Raw genomic sequence first — 20,502 nt, 5'->3', positions numbered from 1 at the left:
GGCTCGGCATCCCCCGGCTGCCCCCAGACCCCCGGCCTTGGGGTCGGGGAGCTCCGGCCAGGGGCAGCATGGCGGGGAGGCCGTCGGTGCCCCCCGGCATGGCGGGGTTTGGGACCAGCACCCCCGGCCAGGTGCGGGGCTCTGGGGAGGACGGCTGATGGGACAGCATGGCTTCGGCCGCAGCCGTCCCCGGCACAGCGCCCGACAGCTGGAAGCCACACCGCGTAACCGCTCCGGACGGGCAGCCATCTCCTCTGACAAATTACGGGAGCCAGTTTGTGCAGGGCAAACGCTTCCCGTTCGGCAGAGATCGGAGCGGGACGGCGGACGGCAGCGGGTCCGGGCCTCCACTTCCCTCCTCGCTCCCCAAACCCGCAGCGCCGGCCTCCCACCGCACCCCGCCGGAGCACGTCCGGGGGTGCCGCGCCCCGAGCACGCGTCTGCGACGGTCCGAAGCTCTCTCGCAGGACGGCCCGCCATGCCGAGGGTCTTCCCCGCTCGATCGTTTCATCCGTGCCCGGCAGCTCAGCGATCCTGAGCCCAGGTAAGAACCTGCAAGGCTTTGACAAAGACATCAGGGAGAGTGAAAACATGAGGCCAACCTTCGGCTTTCCGGGCGTACGTGTGCCACAGCGTTTGCTTTCCCACAGTTAAAGGCGGATCGGCGTCTCCTCCGTGACACAGCGCCTTGCGGCGAGCTCTGTTGACTGCAAGCTCTTCCCAATCCAGGCTTGTTTGGGGAGAAACAGGTGATTTTATCAAATTTCCATACATGGGTCGTAGCTGCTAATGACGCTAGGAAGTAAAAAGAAATGGGGACAGAAGCACACAACTATGAAGAGTTAAAATAGTGCATTTAATTCGGCCAGTTCCACCTAAATTGGTCATTCCCTGAGAACCAAACCTTGCACAGGAAACACGGAACACGAATGTTTTTGTCTCGACGAGGAGCTGGTGAGAACAACTCCGTGGAAAGGTGAACGGAGGATTCCTGCCTTCTCCGGAGAGATTTCCACCTCGGATTTCCACGCGGTGGGCCGAGCTGCGAGGCGGCTGCCCGAAAGGCGCTGGAAGGGAAGCAGGGTCTGCGCTCTGACACCGGCAGCCGCTTCAGATGCCCACGCCGACACGCGTTGCAAGCGGCTGGGGTCCAAAGAGCCTTTCGGCTTCCTTGAAGAAAAACCCAGGGCTTTTAAAAATGGCTCCAATTCGCCCAGAAACCTGAAGAACCCCAAAAATCTACTATTACTTCTAACAAAACGCTGAGCCCGGCTTTCCCAGCGGTTGTTGGGTGGGCTTCGGGGGGTGCACGGCACCAGGCTGCAAGGCGACCGCCGCGAGCCCCGCCAGCCGGGCAGCCTGGCTCCGTCCCGCTCGGCTCTGAAACGCTTTTTCCAAACCAATACCAAAAAAGGTTTGTTTCTAGGTCAGGACCTCAGCGCTCCGTTTTAACCAGGGGCCGACAGTCAGAGCTGAACACGGCTGTAAAACGGATTCGCAACGGGCGCTCAGGCATTCCTTTTCCTAATGAGCAGACGGTCACTGAGCCTTGCACGTTTAAAGGTGAAAGCTATTTTTGACATAAAAATTAGCACGTAGTTCCTCTGCCATCCTTCTGCTGCTGCTCTGGAAGTGGTGAGCGAATGAGCCAGCGATAAGCAAGAAGCATGAACATGCCAGTTCCGACGAACAGGTAGACGGGGATCGCATGGGAAGTTTTATCCTGCCTGGCAATTAGGAGAGGAAGAGCTTTATTTTTACACTTACTATTTATCCTAAAACGCACTGGTAAAAAGGTCCACTTAAGCACTGAGACAGACCTCAAAGGCATTTAAAAACTTGAAGTGCTTTTAATAGCTGCCTTTTGCAAATGCTGTGAAATCTGTTTTTGAGACGGATAAACTAAGGCACCAAGCAAGCAAGGCGGGCGTTTCGGGAGGACCCAGGAGGGCAGAACCGCAGCCCTGCCCTCAGCAACGCCGCTCCCGTGCGGGGACCCCGAGCGGGCCCGTAAAACAGCCGAGCGCTGGGTGCTTCTGAAAACCCCGGCGCTCGTTACATCCCAGTTCTCCTCCCTTCTTTCTCTGGTGAACAGCCTCACAAATTAACCCCAAGTGGTTTCCAAAACACGGCTCAGAGTGACCGTTTCTGAAATTAAAGTGCGCGGAGAGCGAGCGGGACGCGGAGGGTTTATCCGCACCGGTAATGCCACCGACTAATCCCCCGGCAGCGCCGGGCCCTTTACGTAACCCGGGATTGCTGCAGCTCACGCAGCTTACTGGGGCGTCTGTGTTCTTCTGCAAACCTCTCACGGACAGATGCGAACACACAAAATACTTTCTTCTTCTGCCACTCTAAAGAAAACATTCTTGTAAGAGGGGAAGAACAATCTTTTATTTGTGAACAGTGGCAAACAGAATTTAACTCGTACGCAGAGAGCAACGCCCGATTCTCTCTCTCACCCATGGCCTGGGCTGAACAGAAATCTTCCCGACGTGCCACACTTGGCTGTAACTCCCCGATGGCGAGACATCAAAGGTCGAACCCCCCATTTCTCGTCACCCCAAACTCCCTCTGGAAGTGGTGGGGGGGTTCCAAATAACGCAAAAGCCCATGCCCAAGGTAAAGCACCTGGGTGGTTCCCTGGCAGCGCGAGCGGCTGTGCCGCCGTCCGTCCTTCCCCACCGCGCCAGCGCAGCCGGCCCGGAGGACGAGCTGTCGTGCCAGCGATCTGACTGCTCCGACTTCCCGCAGCACAAACCCTTCCAAGGCAAAATTCGTCTTTTAAAACTTCACAGCCGGTGCTACGCCATCGACCTAGTGCTGAATGCTCGTGGAAACTGAAGTAGAAAAAAATGCCCCCCCTATGGAACTGCTTGCAATCGGAGACCTGAATGGGCTCGCTATGAAACCGTCCCCAACCCACGGCAGCACGAGGCTGCCCGGGATGCTGGACCGGATCCAGCTTACAAGTTTCCGTGAAATAAACTAGGCTAAGCGCATCAGCTGCATAGAAACCAGCTCGGAGTAACAGGAGCATCTGTTCTCCACAGCCACCATTTTCTTACAGCCCGAACTTCCCAGGGCGGCAGCGACCCGAGTCGGTGTCCAGCTCGCTCGCCGCTGCGGGCAGCTCCGCGGCCTCTCCCGACAGCAGCCAGCGGGCCCTGCTGCCTCGCCCCGCTGCCGAGGAACCAGCCGCTGCCCAGCAGCCCGCATGCCCTGGGCGCGACCGGACCGGGCAGCTTCCGCTGGTCACAAACCAGCTTCCCGTATTCCACATGATGGCATCGCGCGGCGAAATGAATGTCCGTACAGCGACAGCTGAGCACACCTCGGAACCGTTTATACACAGCACAAAGCAAATGTTTACCCAAGTACAAATGCGACAGGCTGACAATCAGCTAATGCAGCTTTGTGGACACAAACCAGGTACACTCGAGCAGAACCAACACAAAATAAAAAGGAAACGGCCCTTTTCCTGCCCCACGCTAAGAGCACCACGGTTGGCGGCTTGGGAAGCCTCTGTCATGTTGAAAAATCTCCTCGCTGGTGTTTAAATTAGTTTATTCTACCACTACTCTGCCGGGATAAAAATAACATCAGGAGGGCACGCTAGCTGGACGGAGGAGCCACTGTCAACACTGCAGTAACGGACAACATACAACAAAGTCTCACACCTGTTTATTTTAAGTAATTCATAGATAACCACTTCTAGTACACATTTTCATACTGGCTTTTAATGCTTTTCTTTAAGCTCGGGGACACCCAAACTTCACCTAAGGGTCATCTCTGCGGCTCACGCGGATCCGGAACGCTACACCTGCTACGTCAAACTGGCGCCAGCTGGCACCCCTGCCACGGGGAGCAGGGACGGCGCGGGAGCTACGCGTCCCACGGGCACGCCCACGGCGCGGGCTGCGCTGCGCTGCGCTACGGGAGGAAGGAGCTTGCTGGGGGCATTCGCCCCGCGCGCCTCGGAGCGGCCGCACCGGCCTCAGTCACGCAGCCGCCTGCACGCAGTGCTCTGCACAGGGCAAGAACGAGGACCTCTACACAGCTGGAGTAAGAACAGTGGTAACAAAGTCATAGCTACATATTCTTCTCTACATTTTTGTTTATTGAGACAAACTAATTAAAAGGCACAAACATAGGGCATATGTTTACATGGACATTATAACAAACATATACATTAAAAGTGTAGGAATGTGTTTCCTTTCTGCTAAACAGAAAGTTCCTAAGCTTTTATATATACAAAAGTTGTACAATTTGATGTCCTAAAGTACAAAAGATCATTTATAAAATTATTTTACACTAAGCTCTTTTTTTTTTGTTTTTTTTTTTGTGTTACTATGTAGTCCAAGCCCCTAGAACGGTTTCACGTCATGATACAGATACCTGTCACCTGAGCCAGCAGCCTGGCAATCACTGCTTGTCCTGACACGGCCGGGTAGAAACGGAAGCAGTCCGCTGTGACTAGTCAGTCCTGCTAGCACTCTGTCAAAATGCGCACACGCCAATCTCCAGAGCTTTCAACTTCATTAAGATAAAAACATCTCCTTTTTTTTTTTTTTTTAATGTAGAGTCTTGGGTTTAGGGTGGTTTTGTTTTTTTTTAAACAAAGTTTTAAAAACGTGAGTATGTGACATGATAGTCTAAAAAGTATATCTGTTTCCCTAGATTTTGCTTTCTACTTTATGTACAGATAAACAGGTTAAGAAATAAAAAGCACATGTAGCTTAAACATGTGTGACCATTTGCGGAGCAGTTCTGGGCTGGACAGTTCACAGCACCACCCCAGAACTCCCACAAACTGATAGAAATGTGTTAACGCAACAGAAGAGTAACGTAAAAATGATGATGTTTGCAAATATTTACAAAGTTGAACAGATTTGCACAACACTTGATTAAGGAATAGGGGAGAAATTAAAAGACGCTCTCTGCTTGTCCTGGAGGGGCATCCTACCTAGTTAGTGGTTAGAATAAAAACTGTATACAATTTAATATAAGACAAAACTTCTAGTGAACAACTAACACGTCTGTCCCCTGCTGCAACACCAGCAGGCTCTGATTGGGAGGCAGAGGGCATAAAAATCATACCCAGTGCCTCCAGAATCTTCCAGCTTAAAGCAATATTTCTTAAGTTTCCAAGCACTCCTTTTGCTCCTAGATAAGAGTCCCATAGGGGTCTGACTGTTCAGAGACCATGTTTACATACATTGCGACTCCTCTTCTGTCAGCCATGGCTGTTTCTCGCCAAACAATAACAGTTTTTTTAAAAAAAATGTTGACTACAATGCTATATTCCCTTAGGGTAATATGTTGGGTAATATTTACATCTCCAAATATCAGGTCACAATCCCTATTATATGTTGAAGTTAGAATGATAAGTTATCATATGCTTTGCATATCAGAGCTGGTATCACCTTTCCCATAGGGAATGCTGCCTGAAATTACCATATTCCCAAAGGTAAAATGCATATTTTCTTCAAAATGCATTTTTTTTTAATGACAACATTGTAATGCATTTACTTATTTAAAAATAAAAACAAAACATCAACACAGACAAAGATTCTACACTAGCTCAGAAACAGTGGACTCAACGACTGGCAAGTTAAAATTAGCCATCCACCCTGTCAAAGATACAGAGGGGTCTCTGCTAGTGTTTAGATTAAAATAATTTTCTAAGTTATAATCTGGGGTATAAAACATAAAACTGTTTTTTAATGACCTTTTTTTTTTTTTTCTTTAAAAAACTCTGGCAAAGAAGTATCTGCTCTAATTCAGCATCAGTCAGCTAAAAGGCAAAACTTACTTTAAACGAAGTGCTCCAGTGAAACTCAAGTTCGAACCATATGAGCCAAATCAACAGGGGAAGATGCTACTACGGTCTCGGATGGTGCACGTTGCCCCAGTGTCTCAGCCTGAATTTATTATTAACTAAACCAAAACAAAACGAAAAAACAAAACAAAACAAAAAACCCAACAAAGAAAAAAAGCCCAACCAAACAAAACCCAAAAAAGAACTGCTGGTAAGGATTCCATTTTAATCCTTTTTAATACTGTTCAGAAATGCTTTACCAGGGAGGAGACGTGGGCAAGGCCTGGGGCAGGAAAGGCATGCTCTCTACCGGTCTCATTGCTATATTTAAGGGACCAGCTAACGTCATGGGTGTGGGGAGGTTCATGGGAGACGTTATGGTGACTGGGTGCGCTATGTTCACTGGAGCGGTTACTGGGGTAGGTAAATTGACTGGCGTGGTGAGCGTTAATGGAGATGTCATGGACAACGGACTGGTGATAGTTACAGGATGCCCTAGGTTCATCGGACTGGATATATTAACTGCACTTGATACATTTACTGGACTTCTCATGCTCATTGCAGCTGCCACTGTGACTGGGTTTGTGATAGTCCCAGAAGCCACAGAGGACGTTATATTGAATGGAGTAGTAAGAGTCACAGGCGTAGTAGCAGCAGTGGAGGTTTGGCACAAGTTAGCAGCTTCTAAAAATGAGACACAAAAAGACAAAAAGTTTTTAACACATAAAAAACCATGGACAAGATCCAAAAAAACCACACAAAACAAAACCAAAAACCAAACAAGAACAGGTACAAATTTTGGAATCATTTTCTTTAGGAATTATTAGCAAGTTACAACTGTTAACATTCTATAGCCTACAAGAAACACAAACTCTCATGCAGTTCATTTCAATTCAATATTTTTTCCTGAGAAGCGTGGTTGTCTTATAAAGAGGGTTTTGATGTTCATAAAAACAGTATCGCACAATAAAAAAAAAATCCTTCCAAGAGGAACATTATAAATAGAGGAGAGAGTGTACATACCGAATGGTACGTACTCTATAGCCTTCTCAAAGGTGAACTGACATTCTGTGAAGGTTTTAAAAAGTCATTATTAGGGACTGATAAGCAAAGCTCGTTTCAATATTTACCTGCTTATTTCAGTCTTAATTATTGCTACTAAATTGCTCCACTGATCACAGTACTTCTACTTAGCCATGTTGACAGCTACCCAGTCAGCACATCCCTCAGCCCCCATGATCTCCTCAGCTTCCACGTAAGCTACAGCTCCACACCAAGCTGGGTTGTTTTGCGGGGTTTGGGGGTTGCTTTTTTTTTTTTCCACTTTGTTTTGCAGTAAGCAGGAATTAAGTGCCGAACGAGGAAGGCCCAGGAGGCCGGTGCCAGGCCATGCTGCCGGTGGGCTCCAGCAGGGCTGGGCACTGGGGCAGCGGGCAGTGGCAGCGCGGGCAGCAACAGTGTGGGCAGCGGGGCAGCAGCAGTGCAGGCACCGGGCAGCAGCAGTGCAGACACTGGGGCAGCAGCGGTGTGGGCAGTGGGCAGCGGGGCAGCGGGGCAGCGGGCAGCAGCGGTGCGGGCAGTGGCGGTGCGGGCAGCGGCGGTGCGGGCTCACCAGGCATCCATCAGCACCACCTGCCGGCTACCGCACCAGGCGGCTCCAAAAATAGAAGCGGGGAAAGGGAAGGGATGACTGCTAGAGAAATGGACAAAAAGATACTCTAGGTCAACGCTACGGCGTGTCTGGTTCCACATTTGTAGGGTGGGACACCAAGCTCGGTCTACACCCACGTTTCAGCAGGTAAGCCAGGAGCAAAGAGTCCACTCTTGCCACTTGGGCAATACAAATGCACCAAGACAGAGTTAACTTTGAAAGCAACATTAGCCCCATTCAAGGGTTACTGTTGGTTCTTCAAAGTCCATATCTAGGAGAGGGGGAAAGGAAGGGAAAGAGTAAAAAAAAAAAAAAAAAAAAAATTGTAAAAATAAATAGTATTAGACTAAAAAAATCCCATATAGCGTTGTAAAGCCAGCGCAAGCGGTGGCACTAGCACAGGAGAATCAGCATGGAAGGAGCGGCACATCGGCATGGCGCTGACTGGTCTAGCTTCACCTTCCAAGCACCGACCACGCAACGCCCCACCCCACCCCTGCCCCCTCCCCAGCGAAGTTAAACTGACATCACCCATCTGACAACACCCCACCACCCACCTCCCGCACCCACCACTGCCCAGACCCACTGTGTCCGTTCAAGCATATTCAATACCCTCAGTAAGAAAGTGAGGGAAGAGGGAACAAGACATAGGAAGGAACAAGCAGAAAAAAAGTTCTCAGAGATTTTTCTAAATCTGACACCCCTTCGCTTCATCCATTTAGCAGCCTGACAATATTTGCTATTTCTGTTATCACTGCATTTTAACATGACTAAGCTGCTTCTATACTGTCTGATCAGAGAATTCCATTCAGTATCAATCAAGGCGAAAGGAGCTAGCAGCCTAATACACACACAAGACCTAGGAAAGAAAAAGAGAGTGAAGAAACTGAAAGGAAGCTTAGGAGAAAAGGAAGAAAAAAAGGCGAGTCAAAAACATTTACTACAAAAAACAGCTAGTGAAAGCCGGTAAGTGGTCACTAAGAACTTCTAAAACATGTAATCCACGAGAGTCACATAACAGGCGTTAGAAATCAGACTGTTCTGACAAGAATAAGCTAGCAGTGATGGGAGACTTTAAACTACTATACAGCTAACGTCACTAAACTGAAGCAATCTGGTCTCTGCAAAACAGACACGCTGACCAGCAACAGGAAGCTATTCAACTTCAGTTACAGCAGCACAGGTAGATGGAAGCTGTGAGCTAGCAATAATGAAAAACACTGTCACTTCTTAGCTAATTTTGTAAAGAAAAAATCCAACAGACAGAAGAGTAAGTTCTACGAGTTCTAGAAAACTTTATGCAAAGACAGTTAGGTGATGATACAGCGAATGGAATAAATTGGGAGAGAAAAGATGAAAGGGACAGAGGAAGCACCCACATGCAAACTGACAATGATGCAACGACAGAGGCTGGGGGGTGTGTGTGTATATATAAATGTATATATGCACACAAGTTAACAACTGGTAAATATGCATAAACACAGCTAAAAACCACATGCAAGCCAGAAAAACACACTCTCGCCTTGGAGCAGACACAAACATCCCTCTCTAATTGATGACTGCTACGTACGCGTTCAAGCACAGAGACCAAACGGAAGCAAGTAATAAGGAATTCATTTACAGCAGCGTAATTTTGGTCATGTTCTCCTCCTGCTAGCTTTCAGCTATTACTTCTAACACCAAGCATGAAACTGTCATGTAAGCCATCCTCTTCTGGCATCTGAAACTCCCTATGTAACTGTGAACTGCAGCATCGTACAAAACCAAGACCGTAAGTATTGTTTTGTTTTACCTTTCTTCCTCGCTTTGACGGCCTCTTCCCATAACCTCAGGGTCTCTACCTGCTTTCCCGGCCAACTTGTTACGTGCTGCTGCTGCTGCTGCTGCTGCTGCTGCTGCTGCTGTTGCTGCTGCTGCTGCTGCTGCTGCTGCTGTTGTTGCTGCTGTTGTTGTTGCTGCTGCTGCTGCTGCTTCTGATTGCTGGTCTCTTCACTCATGCATGCTATGCCAATCAAGTAAGAACACAAATTCACCTTGAAAAGTTACTGTTTTCTGCTGAGATGACAAAGGCTTCTTCCGTAAAGAGCGTGTGGAATCTCGCAAGATTCCAAGAGCAAAAATCACAGAGGTGTTTAAAACCATATCATTAATCCTGTGTTCTATAAAACTACTTTTCCAAGATCTAAAAAACAAAACGTACGTCAATAACATCTGCTTTCACTGCCAAAAGTGAACTTCCTTTCCGATTATTATGTTTGTATTTTAGGAAGAATGAAGACTACAATGAGTCTCTAGAACTCAAGCTGGTTAGCCGATTCCACTTTTTCTAAACTTCAGCTCCAGTTTCAAAAAGAAAAAAGCCTTTTTATTGCAAGTATGACAACATTTTCAGTTTACCTTCACATCACAGAACAGCACTTTACTACTCTCTGGCCACATTACAGCTCATCATTTCCACCTCTAACAACTGCTGTAAATGCCTCACGTGAACTGGCTTAGCACCACCCGGCTGGCCTGAGAAGCCAGAGCTGTAACCCTATGCCTTGAAAAATACTTCACATCCACATTTCGTATTAAACTCAACAATCAGGCATTTTAGACGTTCCCAGCACCTTCCAATTATCCAGGAGTAACAGGAACTGCAAAGATGTTGTAAATTAATACTGTTTAAAAGGCTTTAATGACAACTGTTCCTCATGTAGCACAGTGTTTCCAAAGACATTCCTTACTTCTCCCTCTTGATTCCTCTGAAAACCTGCCTTATATCACTAACCACGTAGGGTAACTTCAGTTACAGGTATTTTAATAGGGAAGATTTGAAAGCCAAGCCTCCATTCGCTTACTAGCCACTCCCAGGTTCAGGCTTCGGCACTTCCAGACAGTTTAAGGCTAGCAGGAACTATTACAAACATCTCACTCAAACTCCTGCACACCACCAGTCCAACACCACTAATGCCCAAAACGTATCAGGGCTGGATTTAAACGCTTTTCTGGACGCTTTTCTGGTCAGCCACTGCCAGAGGCAGGAATCACTGAGCCCCAGGCTCAAAGCTCAGAGAAAGCAGAGAAATTTATCTCCTGATTTCGATGAGCTTCAGATAAGGCTTCAAACCTGGAACTTGGCAGATCTTACTTAAAGATTCTAAACTCTCCAGAACCATCTGCTGGACTTTCGGGCCTGTACAGTTCGGGAAGTAGGATTGGGCTTAGGAGCTGAGAAAACTTGGGAACTCTTTTCTTGAAGTTAGTCTCACAGACTGCAGGGCATTCCTACAGGATAAGAGCACAGCCTAGCAGCAAACCACTTCCACATATGCCAATTCTTGAGCTGAAGAAGATCCTGTTATCCAGTATCTATTTTTAACAGGCATGAATACCCGGACTGATGGGTATGTTCTTGCATTTTAACGCAATCAAAGGCAATTCCCTTTGCAAACACATTGTTATTAGAAATGTTTTTAAAACGTCCACCTACTTTTATTGATGCCTTGTTTACAGGTATTACAGTTGATACTTTGGCTCTGCCCGTGTGTCTTTAAGTGGCTGGTGATATATGCTGCACTCAGAAGTTTACCACAGATATTACACGATACCTTTCCTTCATGGCGCACCATGTGTGTCCGCAGTCTGTCTTTGGTGGCAAAGGCAGCAGTGCACGTCTATATGAAGGACAACAGTTACACTTGAAGCGCAGACAGCATCATTACAGTATGAATTACATGCCCACTGTAAGCCTAGTTTACCTCGTGGGTGCAAACAGTATCCTAAGCATACTGACGACCTTAAGTTTTACCTGTACTCACAGAGAAACCAAATTTAAACTATCACACAGAGGCTGAAAATGGAAGTTGGCTCCTGAGACAATCAGGACAGAAATCATAACCTATGCCACTTGAACTTTCTTAAAATAGCGGGTTGCCTTACCTAGCAAAGCAAGAGGTAGCTTATTAATAAGAGCCTAGAACAGGCAACGTTGTTTTCTGATACAATTTTACCACACAAATACGAACCTGATATCTTAAATTGCTCAATTACTTCTGTTCCCATCCAAATTGGAACAAGGAAACGAAACCTTTTTCTCATGCTATTCTTTTTACACAAGACTTTTATTTAATATGATGAGTCACTAAAACACAGGCTGGAACAAGCGTGGCTATTCCAAGCAAAACAGTTAATTGTTCAAGGGCAGTCACGTTGTTTCTCTTATGCTCAGCCATCAACTTACGACAGCTTGCTTTCACCTTCCAGCAAAATAACGGATCTAGAAGCAACTATTCCAATCCATTTTAAATGGACATACTGGGAAACACGTTTAAATTGAATAGGCTGAGAAACATATTGCATACATGACTCCAGTAATCAGCACTGAGCTGAGGATGCTGCTACAATCCTACTACTAAGCTAAGCATATCGTAAAACAGAGCACTTACGTTGTCCTCCAAGTAGGCAAAAAGCCTCTAATCTCTCCCAAAAAGTAGCCACAGCATCCTTTTAAACTGCCTCTACACTTACATCAGAACTACAGGGCTGCTGCTATGTAAGGTGGATGCGACTTTAGTCCTAAACTTGCTCTTCAAAGAGAAGTCCAGGAGCCAACACAGTTCTGGAAAGATTATTCACCTGAGATTCTAAGGATACAATAAGGTATTGTTCTTAATAAATCATTTTAGCCCTTACTTGGCATTTGAAGGGTCTCTCTGTTGAGTGAACATGTTTAACGTGACAGCTTAAATGATCAGGCCTGCAAAGAAAGAGAGGAACAGAGAAGAACACGCATACTGTTACAAAGACATAGCAACGACACCTCGGCTAGCAGCGCCCAACGCTGCGCTGCTGACCCCCTGCAGCCCCCATCCCTCTGCGCAGCAAGCACAAACACGCTCCCCGCACCTACGCGGTGGCTTTCAGCTAGAGTAACACGTAGTTACGCTGAGACCCAACCTGCAGTTTAAAACTTAACGGTGTTCTTCTCACACACCCGAAAACGGTACGTGTGGTCGTACCTTGGGTAACGACCAACAGCTCTACAGGTTGAATTTTTCTCTGCTGCAAGCGCAGATGAGGATACAGCCAGCAGCAATGTGAGCTCCCCCACAATGCTCTGTCAGCACGCCTCAGCCTTGCTACCAGACACGGAGACGGCTTGCCTGCCGTGCCCCATCCGCTCACCGGCCTCGGCCAAGGCTGGTAACGGGGCTCCGTGGTCACCACCCGCGACACGGACACGTGTCCTTCGGGACCTGGATGAGGTCGCGAAATCATTTCAGAACACTCCCATAAAAGAGCGACCGCTTTTGGCCACTGCCAATCTGGCTCGGATCGAGACCCACACCCCGGAGGTAAACAAGGCTCTTTATCCCCTCACCAATATTCTAAGATGTCTGGTTCTCCTAGCCCCTCGCTATGATAGCTTAACCCTTCTTGGTTATGAAAAGCCAATACGTGAGCTCGCCTGGGATTTTCTACATGGTACCTCGAGAAGCCTTTTCCACAAACACCACAGGTGTATGGTTTCGTGATGCCACCCTCGTGAGACCTCACGTGGTAGGTCATGCGATCCTTTCTCTTGAAGCGCTGATTGCAAATTGGACATTCAAAGGGTTTTTCATCTGAGTGGGACAGCTTGTGCCGGTTGAGGTGGTAGACATCCCTGAAGGCCTTTCCGCACATCTCACAAGCGTGGTTCTTCTTCACGGGCTTGCTGGGCTTCTTCACCGTCTGAGTCACTGCCATGGCCGTGGCGCCGGCACTGCTGCTGGGGTTGGTGGCAGAGGAAGACGTAGTGACTGTGGAGAGGATGCCTGCGATAGTCGAAACCAATGAACTTCGGCTGTTGTCACCAGCGATGGTCGAGATTAGGGGCACCATTGTGGTGGGAGTTTTCTTTGGCCGTGACACTAACTTTATCCCTGTGTGGCAGGACTCGTGACGCCTCAAATGGTAGCTGTCCCTGAAAGCTTTGCTGCAGTAAGTGCACACAAAGGAGGTTTTAGGTTTTTCCTTTTTAATCCCAACAATAGCATCCTTTAACGTTTCTGGTGCAGGCTGAGGTTTCTGCGTTATTGGTAAGGGCAGAATCGGCTTCTGATCGGGTGGCTCAACAGCAGAGCTCAGGAGAGGCAACAAACTGTTCTGTGCTGCCTGCTGTTGGTGATGTGAGGCTTCGTGTGCCTAAAACCAAACATTCACACTTAAATTCTATTGATGGGTGCCCACTCTGACACGGTGAGAACATTTACAAGCTACAGGAAAGCACATTCTAGACCAAAAGCCACCGCAGAAACAGCTGGAAAAGGCGACATAGTTTTGGTTTTCGGACAGGATAAACCGCTCGCGCTTTAAACGCATTCGCTGTGCAGATTCTGTGGCAAGTGTAGGAAGGCACACATCATAACAATCAAATAATTATTACGTTTCCGGAGGGCAACACTTCTTATGGAAAACAACTCGGCGCTTGTCAGATCTTTTACTAACACAGCGTTTGATCTTTACATAACAGATAACCTGTTTTGCTAACGATCGTATCAGATGCCACCTTGGGACTACCTTTGGAGCGCACGAACGTACTGATGGGAGTTGCAAAATCACGCCCCACCTTTAAGCCGAGCCCAGCGCACGTTGAGAACTGCAGCCACGGAGCGCCAGGATGCGATAAGGCATCTTCTTTAAACAGCGTGTTCCTACCAGTGTGTTAGCGCTGAAACCAAAGCAGCTTGAATCGAGAGCTGTCTAAAGCCACTTTTCTATATTTAGCAGGTTCCTGCTGCATTTATACGCTGACCGCTGCGTTCTTTGCGTCTGGGAACTAATAAGAATAGCGACATGTTCTTTTTCTCTCCATCAGCATTTACTTTGTGATAGGAAGAGAAGCTAATCGATAAGCACTGGTAGACATCTAGAGATGCTGCAGAACACAGCTGGGGGGGGCAGTTGGAAAAAAAAAAGACCTGAAAGCTGTTTCAAAGCAGCTGATACCAACTGACAACTACAGAATCAGCGGGTGAAGCCGAAGGGCAAGGACAGAGCGGGACCCCCCGAGCGTGCCGTGGCAAGCACCGCTCAGCCGAGCTGCAGCCTGCGCTGCTGCGGGCTGCTCCACACCACGCTCCTGTTAGGCGCTGTTTATTCTACGGCAGAAAACACTGTTATTAAAATTCACCCAGTCAGACTGGGACAAACCCCTGGCAGATACAAATTTAAAGTGGTGTAGAAACCACACAGACCAATTCAGCCTAATGGAGCATTAAAATAAACCACTCCAGCACCTTAAGCCAGTTCAAGCGCGTCTGTATCCAAAGATGCGCCTCAGTCTCATCAGACCCGTTTTAAATCAGTCTCGCTCTTAACGCAGCCTGCCAGCTCTGAAGCTGAGTTCGGGGAAACTTCCATTCCCATCAGATCAGCAGTGCAGCCTTCCAGCGCTTCCTCCCTACGGCTTCCTTCACCAAATAACACGACCTGAGGCTGTAAGAGCTGAATAAAACGCTGCGCTGGCCTGCATCCCCCAACTTGTCTACTTTCACACTGGTTGAGGACGGACAGCTTTACAAAGCGCGCTCAGGCTAACACTCCTCCTACGTGAATCCGTCTCCTCGCGTCCTTTGGAGAAATCAGTATTTCTACAAGCTGACTTTGGGACTTTTTCTTAGTTGCATCCCAGCTCCGGCCGCCGTGCCTCTCCCCATCGCAGCCACCTCGGTGCGACCCTCCCGGGGCTGCAGGCGGGCGCCCGCCTCCTCCCGCAGCCGCACAAGCCCTGCATCACTTTCACCACGCTTTTTTCAGGAGCGCGATGCCGGTGATCTTTGGATAAAAGCCACCGGTGGATACAAACACTAACCCACGTGGGCAGGAATACGTGCTCCCTAACACTGCGAGCCTGCCTGACAGGAAAACGGCTCACGGGAGAAAGCCCGGATTCGGCGTGATGACGGGAGACAGAACCTGTGGGAATCGTTAGGAGCCAGGACAGCCCGTCCGGTTTTATCTGCGCTTTACGTCCCATCTGTGCCGAAGCCTGGGATGCAACAGGTACGCCGGGCATCACCGCAGCGCCGGCCGCAGCAGCCGCCCCACGCAGCAGCGATCGCCGCGGGGTCGAAGGCGGAACGCTCCCGGAGGCTACGCTGCTGCGTCAGGGCAGGGCACAGGCTCCAGCGTCTCCGTTCGACTTCTGCCTGACTTCAGCGACAACTGTGGCTTTTCCACCTTTTATTTGCTGTGTTTTTAAAGAGCGGCTGGGACATCTACATCGCACAGAAGGAACAGAGTACGTACAATAAGCATCGAAAGTACAATATTAAGCAAGTTGTGCACTTCAATACAATTTTAATTTTAAAAAATTCTTAAATGTTTTACAGCCAACTTCAAGTAAGCATTAAACAACGTTGTTAAACTGCACCAGAAGACACTTCAGAGCACCTAAGGATAGCTCCAGAGATACAGTTTCAAAGGCAGAGCTGGCAGATCGGATAATAGAGAGCCCAAATCCTTTGGACAAGGTTCAAACTTTTGCAGTTTATTGGTATTTTTAAGCCTTAAAGAATCGCCAGCACTTCAAGGCAATGATGCACTTGCTCCTACAGCACCGACAGAGACGGTGGATGTAAAACAATGTATATTCATCAGGCTACGCCGCCGCTGCTTATGTAAGCCTGCTTATCTCGGCTCCCAGATAGCCGGCGTCATTAGCAGCGCTGCCTCTCTAACAGCCCTCTCCGCAACAAGCGGCGTGCCTCAGTTTCCACGGGCTGCTTGCCTTAAAGCTTTTTAAAAAAGGATCAGGCGGTATTTTTTTTTAACTTGCTGCTCGAGGACGGGGGGACAGCACCTGCTGCACGCCTCTCGCGAGTCATTTTTATTCAGGCACAGAGCACGGTTTTACTTGACCTGGCATTCACGTCAAGTCAACATTTTTGCGATATTTTGATCGCCTGGGACAGGCTCTCATGCAGAATACCCTCGTTCTATCACTAGTTTTTTCTTTCCTGGGGGGGCAGTAAACAAAAAAACCCTGTAATTCGTGACTCGGAGTGGTAGGATGTGGCATTGTGAACTTCCAGTCCCGGAGGCTAAAATACTTTTGCGCTCCAGCCTTAATGTGAGAGCAACAAATTAGCATGAGTCATATCTTGAGCACTCTGTTTGATGGATGATTCCTCCTCACATTAACAGATACAACTTTCACTTTCCAAGCAGATACTAACAGTGGTTTTCAAAATATGTATCTCAGGGACTAATAAGCGCCAAACAAGAGCTGCTTATTCAGTCTCACAATCGTTTCTTTAGAAAGATACAATCCATCAAAACGCCACCTAAACGCACCCAAACAACTTTATTTGGAAAGAGCAATTTACAGCCACAGATCCCATCGCTAGCAGGACTGAAATTCCGACATCGCAACCTCCTGTAAAAACATTTGGCTCAAAATTACAACTTTACACACCGTGTGTTAAGCTGTCCCTCAGAAATCCTGTCACAGCTGAAACTCGCGCTGGGTGCAACTCCCCCGGGGAGAATGAGCGTGTACGTCCCGTCACTGCGTTCGTTATTTAACTGATACCGGGGAGCGGGGCCGGGAGGGGCTCTTAAATCCACTTTTTGTTACTAGTTTTAACTAATCAGCTGGATGGCGCCTGACACGCTGTTGGCGAGAACGGGAAGAAGAAAAACCAGCGTCACATCAGGAGTATCTTAACAGCGCTTTCTGCTGGGTGCATCGGGATGCTCGCACCCTACATCGTTGCTTTTAACAAAATGAATCAAGAAACAATATTCGGCATTTATTATGAGGTCTTAAAGCTTTATTATTGGGGGGGGGGGGGGGAATCGGAGGAAAATTTCCACATCACAGTTTTACGAAGATGCTTCCAAGTCGCACGTAGCTAAGTACGTTAGGAAAGTGAACTGCTGGCTCCTTAATTAAAAGCAGCAATGCCTTCTCCTAAATCAAAGCGCGACACCGCTGTTTCAAAATACAGTACGCTTCGGAAAAAAAAAAAATGAAGAGGAGCAGCAAGAAGCTGGACACGTACTCGAAAGTACGGCTTGGCACTTCTCGCAGAGGTTGCTGCAATACTGTGCTGCCAGCCTACGAATAATTTCCCCTCGAAAACGCTCAGCTGCGAGCCCGGGAGGCAGAAAGGCGATAAACCAGCCACGACTCGGAGGGAGATGGCCCTAAACTAAGGAGATTAACTTCTTAGCGGGAAGTTTCCTACGTGCGAATCACAACTGCCCACTAGAGTGAGAAATAATTCGCCAGACCTCAGCCAAACCCGATGGCATCACCCGCATCCACCACCAAAAAGCGGCAAACCCAGCGCCCCGCTCCCGGTCCCCGGCACATTCCCGGCGTGTTTTCGGAGGCAGAGCACCCGAGCCACTGACTCATCCCTCGCTACTTGCAAGGGAATAATTTTTCCCTCTCTAAAGGAACGGTGCTCGCTCTTGGCGGATTTATTCATTCAACTCAGGTTTTCAAACTCGTGTCACGGGCTGGGTCTGGGTTGGGTTCCGAGGAGGGCAGTGAGTAAGCGAGTGACCGCCGCCGGGACGGTGCAAAGAGGATTATTTTACCTTAAGAAAGGTGATGTGCGGGGCTTTATTTTATTTTTTTTCTTTTTTGCGCTGCTGCTGCAATTCCCCATTTTACGTTTTCAAGCTCAGAAAGAGCAGGAGGCATCAGAAAAGAACCCGGTGGGAAAGGGCTCGGCTCACAGGGGAGGATTTTTTTTTTTTTAATTTTTTTTTTCTTTTCGGTACACTGGATTTTTCTCCGGAATTACATAAACAGCGGTGCTTCTAAGTCAGCCTTTCGCAGGCAGAAGGGGGGAAAGCTGTGACTCAGTTGGCCAAGGGAGGGGTTGCACGCCGCACCGGCCCCGTCCCTCCCCGCTGCCGCTCGCCTTTCGCCAGTTTTTACAAAAACCCGGCCCGCTCGCGTCCTATTTTAAAAGAAAACAAGCTCCGTCGTCAGCCGGCCCCTGAGCCAGGCTGGTTAAAGACGGATTAATTTATTCTCCCAGACACGGCGCTTGTTCCACCGGGGTTTTGTTAGAGCCCGGTGGAAGCCTGAGGCGTTGGGGTGGGTTTTGTTGTTGTTTTTCTTCTTGGCGGGGGGGGGGGGGCGGGGGGGGAGGGAAAAACAAACAAACAACAAGAAAAAAAGAAAAAAGATGCGATTTCGGGGTTTTGGGGGGGAGAGAAAAAAAATTTAAAAATTAAAATATAAACGTTGCGGTGGTTTTTTTTTTTTCTTAAAGAAGCCCACGAGTGAGCGGCGGGGCGAGCGGCCGGGGCGGCGGCGGAGCGCGGGCGGGCAGAAAGTGCCGGAGCGAAGCGAAGGGAAGCGAAGGGAGCGCGGAGCAGCGGGGCCGGGGCAGGCGGTGCCCCGGGCGGGCCGGGCAGGCCGGGCCGGGCGGCGGGAGGCGGGCGGGAGGCCGGGCGGCGGCGCTGACTGACAGCCCCGGCCTAGCGGGGAGCCCGGCGGGCGGCCGCGGTCGCTGAGGGGAGGGGGGGGGGGGGGGGGGCGCGGGCAGCGCCGGCCGCCGCGGGGCCTCACCTGAAAGAGGAACGCGGTCCAGTTGGCCTCCATGGCGGGGGCGTCGCGGCCCTCGGCGGGGAGGCGGCGGCGGCGGCTCCGGCGGCGCGGTCCCCCCCCCTCCCTCCCCCGGGCCCCAGCTACATGGAGCCGACAACAAAGCGGCGGCGGCGGCGGCGGCTCAACATGGCAGCGCCGAGCGGCCGCTTCCGCTAACCTCCGGGCTGCACCACTGCGGCCCAGAGGGGGGAGGCGGCGGCGCGGAGGCCCGGCGGGGCGGCGCGGGCCCGGGCCGCCGCAGCGCCGCCCCCGCCGCTCCCTTCGCCTCGGGGCGGGCGGCGGGGCCGAGGCGGCGCGGCGGAGCGGCGGGGAGGGCGGCGGGGCCGGGGCGGCGCGGCTGGGCCGGCCGCCCCCCCCCGCGGGGCTGGCAATGGGCCGGTCCCGGGCTGGGGAAGCCGAGGCGAGCTGTGGCGAGAGAAGATGGAGGAGCGGGCGAGGTGTCCAGGGCCGCCGCCGCCGCCTCGCCCGGGCCCGCCGAGCCGCCCGCCCGCCCCTTCTCCCCTCCCCGCCCGCCGCCCCCGCCCGCCGCGCGGGGAGGGAGCCGCGGGGGCGGCGGCGGGCGGGGGCCCCGCGGGGGAGCGGGGCCGCCCCGGGGCTCGCCCAGCTCCGCGCCGTGCTCAGCCCCCCCCCCCCCGCGGGGTCCGGCCGCGGCGCGGGGCTCCGGGGGGGCAAAGCCGTTCGTGGGGCAGCGCCGGCCCCCGGCCCGGCCCCCCGCTGCCGCCGATCCCGGTCCGAGCCCCAGCCCCGGTCCCAGCCGCCGGCTGCCCGCCCGTGCTGGCGTCCGAGCCACCTCCGCCGCAGCACCCGAATGCAAATCAAAGCCACAAGCAATTAAGCACAGGCTTCCCGTTAATTACGTGTTCACACGCCTCAAGCGCGTCCCTGGCAGGCGACGGGACGGGGCCCGCAGCTCCGGGTGCGGGGACGGCTCCCAGGGCTGCCCCGGTGCTCCCCGGGGCACAGGGAGGGCCGCGGGGCACAGGGTGGGTGCGGGGAAACCGGGCGTGTGGTGGATCGGACGCGTGGTCAGCCCAGACCTCTGCTCGCCGGCTTCCCCGGCGCCGGGAGAGCTGAGAACGGACTCACAAGGGTTTATTCTATTTTCCTGGCTCCGATCGATGCCCTTTGCTCGGGCGCAGACCCGCGCCGAGCCACGCTGCGCATCTGATGCCTCGCCCGCTTCCCCAGGAATGCCCGGTGGGTCGGGCGCTCGAAGAAACACAGCCCCGTCGACTTCAGCGAGCGGGGCTAAATGCGGCTCGCGTCGACGGGAGTTTCCCACGGCGCTTCCTCCCTCGCGGGAGAGCCGGGTGGTTTTTCTCGCCTCCTGTTGAGGATAACGCGAAGGCCGGCGGCGAAGCCCCCGCTCAGCGTAACGCCGGTGCCGCGGCGGCAGGGACCCAGCGGCTGTGGGCAGCGGGCTCGGCG

The 20,502-nt window shown here is 50.9% G+C and overlaps 2 protein-coding genes across 3 annotated transcripts; one reads left to right on the top strand and one right to left on the bottom strand.

The window, feature by feature from the left end:
• The first annotated feature begins 167 nt into the window (after positions 1 to 167).
• Positions 168 to 4,139, top strand: LOC142363717 (uncharacterized). The gene is made up of 2 exons (XM_075440062.1): positions 168 to 544; positions 3,758 to 4,139. The coding sequence occupies exons 1-2, from the start codon at positions 168 to 170 to the stop codon at positions 4,137 to 4,139; spliced, it is 759 nt and encodes a 252-aa protein (XP_075296177.1).
• Positions 4,078 to 19,236, bottom strand: VEZF1 (vascular endothelial zinc finger 1). Of its 2 annotated transcripts, none has more exons than XM_075440050.1 (7): positions 19,036 to 19,236; positions 12,838 to 13,643; positions 12,150 to 12,213; positions 10,948 to 11,131; positions 9,265 to 9,474; positions 6,845 to 6,889; positions 4,078 to 6,505 (listed from the first exon to the last, which is right to left on the bottom strand). In XM_075440050.1, exons 1-7 carry the CDS (start codon positions 19,066 to 19,068, stop codon positions 6,078 to 6,080), a joined length of 1,770 nt encoding a protein of 589 aa, XP_075296165.1. In that variant the 5' UTR covers positions 19,069 to 19,236; the 3' UTR covers positions 4,078 to 6,077. The 2 variants fall into 2 exon arrangements, with proteins under 2 accessions (XP_075296165.1, XP_075296166.1); XM_075440051.1 differs by having other exon boundaries at positions 4,089 to 6,505; positions 12,946 to 13,643; positions 19,036 to 19,233.
• Positions 19,237 to 20,502: the final 1,266 nt, after the last annotated feature.

This window comes from Opisthocomus hoazin, chromosome 20 (genome assembly GCF_030867145.1).
Source record: "Opisthocomus hoazin isolate bOpiHoa1 chromosome 20, bOpiHoa1.hap1, whole genome shotgun sequence".
Taxonomy (NCBI): domain Eukaryota; kingdom Metazoa; phylum Chordata; class Aves; order Opisthocomiformes; family Opisthocomidae; genus Opisthocomus; species Opisthocomus hoazin.
The sequence above is the reverse complement of the archived record's forward strand: the minus strand, read 5'-3'. Positions and strand labels throughout refer to the sequence as shown.

Coding starts and splice junctions, on each gene's coding strand:
- VEZF1 (XM_075440050.1), bottom strand. CDS start 19,068: ATGGAGGCCAACTGGACCGCGTTCCTCTTTCAG. Junction 13,644..19,035: donor GGACCGCGTTCCTCTTTCAG/GTGAGGCCCCGC, acceptor GTTTGGTTTTAG/GCACACGAAGCCTCACATCA. Junction 9,475..10,947: donor TAAACAAGGCATCAATAAAA/GTAGGTGGACGT, acceptor TGATTGGCATAG/CATGCATGAGTGAAGAGACC.
- LOC142363717 (XM_075440062.1), top strand. CDS start 168: ATGGCTTCGGCCGCAGCCGTCCCCGGCACAGCGCCCGACAGCTGGAAG. Junction 545..3,757: donor CTCAGCGATCCTGAGCCCAG/GTAAGAACCTGC, acceptor CTTTTCTTTAAG/CTCGGGGACACCCAAACTTC.